We start from the raw sequence: 2,500 nt of genomic DNA on the forward strand, positions 1-2,500 counted from the left end.
TAGTTGGCCCCACAAGACTTCCTTTTTAACATTCCATATGTTATCTTAATGCAGAGGAAGTAGATTGGGCCCAAATAGAATGTTCAAGCATTGTTTTTGTTTTTATTGTTGAAAGGGTCCATACAGTCGATGGGATAAATCCAGAGCCTTATAACCCCTTTTTCCATAAGGTTTTCAAGTAAATTAGCACATAATTAGATAGATAAATCCTTTACAGTCTATGGATAAATCCCTGAGGGTAATTGTCGCATCATAGTACCAAACTCTCTTACGTTCTAATTCGTACTCCTCAAAAGGTTAATAGAGTATTAAACTGAATTGTCATGTCACACAGGTTTTGAGTTTTGATGATAAAGTGCTTATTGACAAAAAGAGTAGCATTGTGTGTTTTTTTTATGACACATTTATGGTTTATTTATTTCACGTTTTGTTCAGAAATTCAGTCAAAATCCATATCAGTGAGCAGGTCACTTTAACAATCAGCTCACAGTCGAAAGCTCTGTTGGTCATTCCTGCAGTCAGCATGCCAACTGCACACTCTGCTACACTTTGGGACAGTATTATGTTGTGTGAACAAACTGCACATTTTGGAGTGGCCTTTTACTCTAACCAGTCCAGGGGACATCTGTGCAACGATCATGCTTTTCCATCAGCATCTCTTGATATGTCACACCAGATGCTGTGTTATCTTGCCAGAGATAAGGGGCCCCACTAACATGGATTTGAGTAGTGTACATGTTTTTAAGAGAAATAAGCCTTTAGTGTGCATAGAATAAATTTGATCTGAAGTTATGAAAAAAGGGAGCAAAAACAAAAATGTTGCTTTTATATTTTTGTTCAGTATCATTTGCAAATCTGACATGTCTGACGTGACAGTAAAATGTAAAAACTAAAAGTAAAAGCAATGAAATAACAATACTTTGTCTCTCTCTGTCGCCCCCTGTCTGTGTCAGGCTGTAAGTACTCGTGTCATGCAGAGTGTCGGGACCGGGTGTCTCTGGACTGCAATCAGAATGGACCCGCCCCCGACAGGCCTCACAGTCCTCTGTCTCAGGACCACTTCAACAACAACCAGGATACACACGCCGTGAGTGCCTTTTGTGTGTGTGTGTGTGTGTGTGTGTGTGTGTGTGTGTGTGTGTGTGTGTGTGTGTGTGTGTGTGTGTGTGTATGTGGGTGTGTGTGTGTGTGTGTACCAGGATACACACACCGTGAGTGCCTTTTCTGTGTGTGTATGTGTGTGTGTGTGTATGTGTGTGTGTTTGTGTGTGTGTGTGTGTGTGTGTGTGTGTGTGTGTGTGTGTCTGTGTGTGTCTGTGTATGTCTGTGTGTCTGTGTGCCTATTCTCATGCATGTATGTGTGTACAGGTGTCTCCATCACTTTAGTAGAGTGACTGTTTGAAACGGGCTTTTGAGCTTTTGTACAGGCAGAATACAGTCAAATCCTGCAAGTTATTCTGGACTTTGGTTTTAAACATTTAGACATAAGACCACTAGAGGGCACTATTTGTTAAGAGCAGACCCAGTCATTATTACAATAAATGTTTAGTAAGCATTAAAACCTTTTGCAAACAAAATGTGCCATCATGGCTAGATTGCTTCTGTTTAGCCCTGTGTTCATTGTTTTGAACATTTTATATCAGAGTTGACAGAATAATTAAAGAAATTAAGAAGCACTCAGTCATATTATTATCCCTATTTTGGCTGCTTTTAAACATTTATTTTTTTTACTGTTTTATCAGTGTTTTAATTGTCTGTTTGGTGCACAATGATGTTCTGGGCATGGATTCATGTTGATAGTTACAGATTCTAGTGACGAAAGACATCTAGTAGGATATTTAGTCATTTAGTGGAGTGCACACACAAACACACCACACTAGGGATGTAACGATTACCGGTATAATGGTAAACCGTGATAAAAATGTTGACGATAACAATTACCGTTTTCATTTCAAATATCATGATTATCATGGATGATTACCACGGTGTGGAAACCGTGTGTTTAATCCTTCCCAGCTTATCCAAGCCTGCTTTTGACATACAGTAGGCCTTGTACAATGAAACAAAACTGGTACCCTACTGATTCTGTTATCTACTTGATGGATTTAATTGTGGCACAAAGCCAATTAAACATGACCAAGGAAAAAGTGAACGGGACCACACACAATGCCACGGTAACGTTATGCTATGAATTAAGAATGCTCAGCTCAGCCAGGTTTGTTTGTGCAGTCAGGATGTAGGCCTATGAATGTGAATGAAAATATGCCCTTCTCCAGTAGCAATAGGCCACCTTAAAATGCACCAGAATAAAAGAATCACAACTACTCAGTAACAATTTTTTTTACCCTCTCTCAGCACCCCCTCTATGAGCACCCCCAGATGAAAATAAGTTCCAGTGTCCCTGGTTAAATGTTGCACTTTTAATAAGGTTTTGCCTATATTTTGTAATGGTAAATGCTGTCACACTTTTTAAAACTATTTCAGCTTGTGTAGGCCTATT

The 2,500-nt window shown here is 39.2% G+C and overlaps 1 protein-coding gene across 1 annotated transcript in view; it reads left to right on the forward strand.

Moving 5' to 3' along the window:
• Positions 1-2,500, forward strand: part of rassf3 (Ras association domain family member 3) — an 88,398-nt gene that overhangs the window by 24,103 nt on the left and 61,795 nt on the right. Inside the window, 1 exon segment of the mRNA XM_042078110.1 lies at positions 954-1,087. Coding sequence (XP_041934044.1) covers positions 954-1,087 — 134 coding nt within the window.

Source organism: Alosa sapidissima, chromosome 22 (assembly GCF_018492685.1).
Source record: "Alosa sapidissima isolate fAloSap1 chromosome 22, fAloSap1.pri, whole genome shotgun sequence".
NCBI lineage: Eukaryota > Metazoa > Chordata > Actinopteri > Clupeiformes > Clupeidae > Alosa > Alosa sapidissima.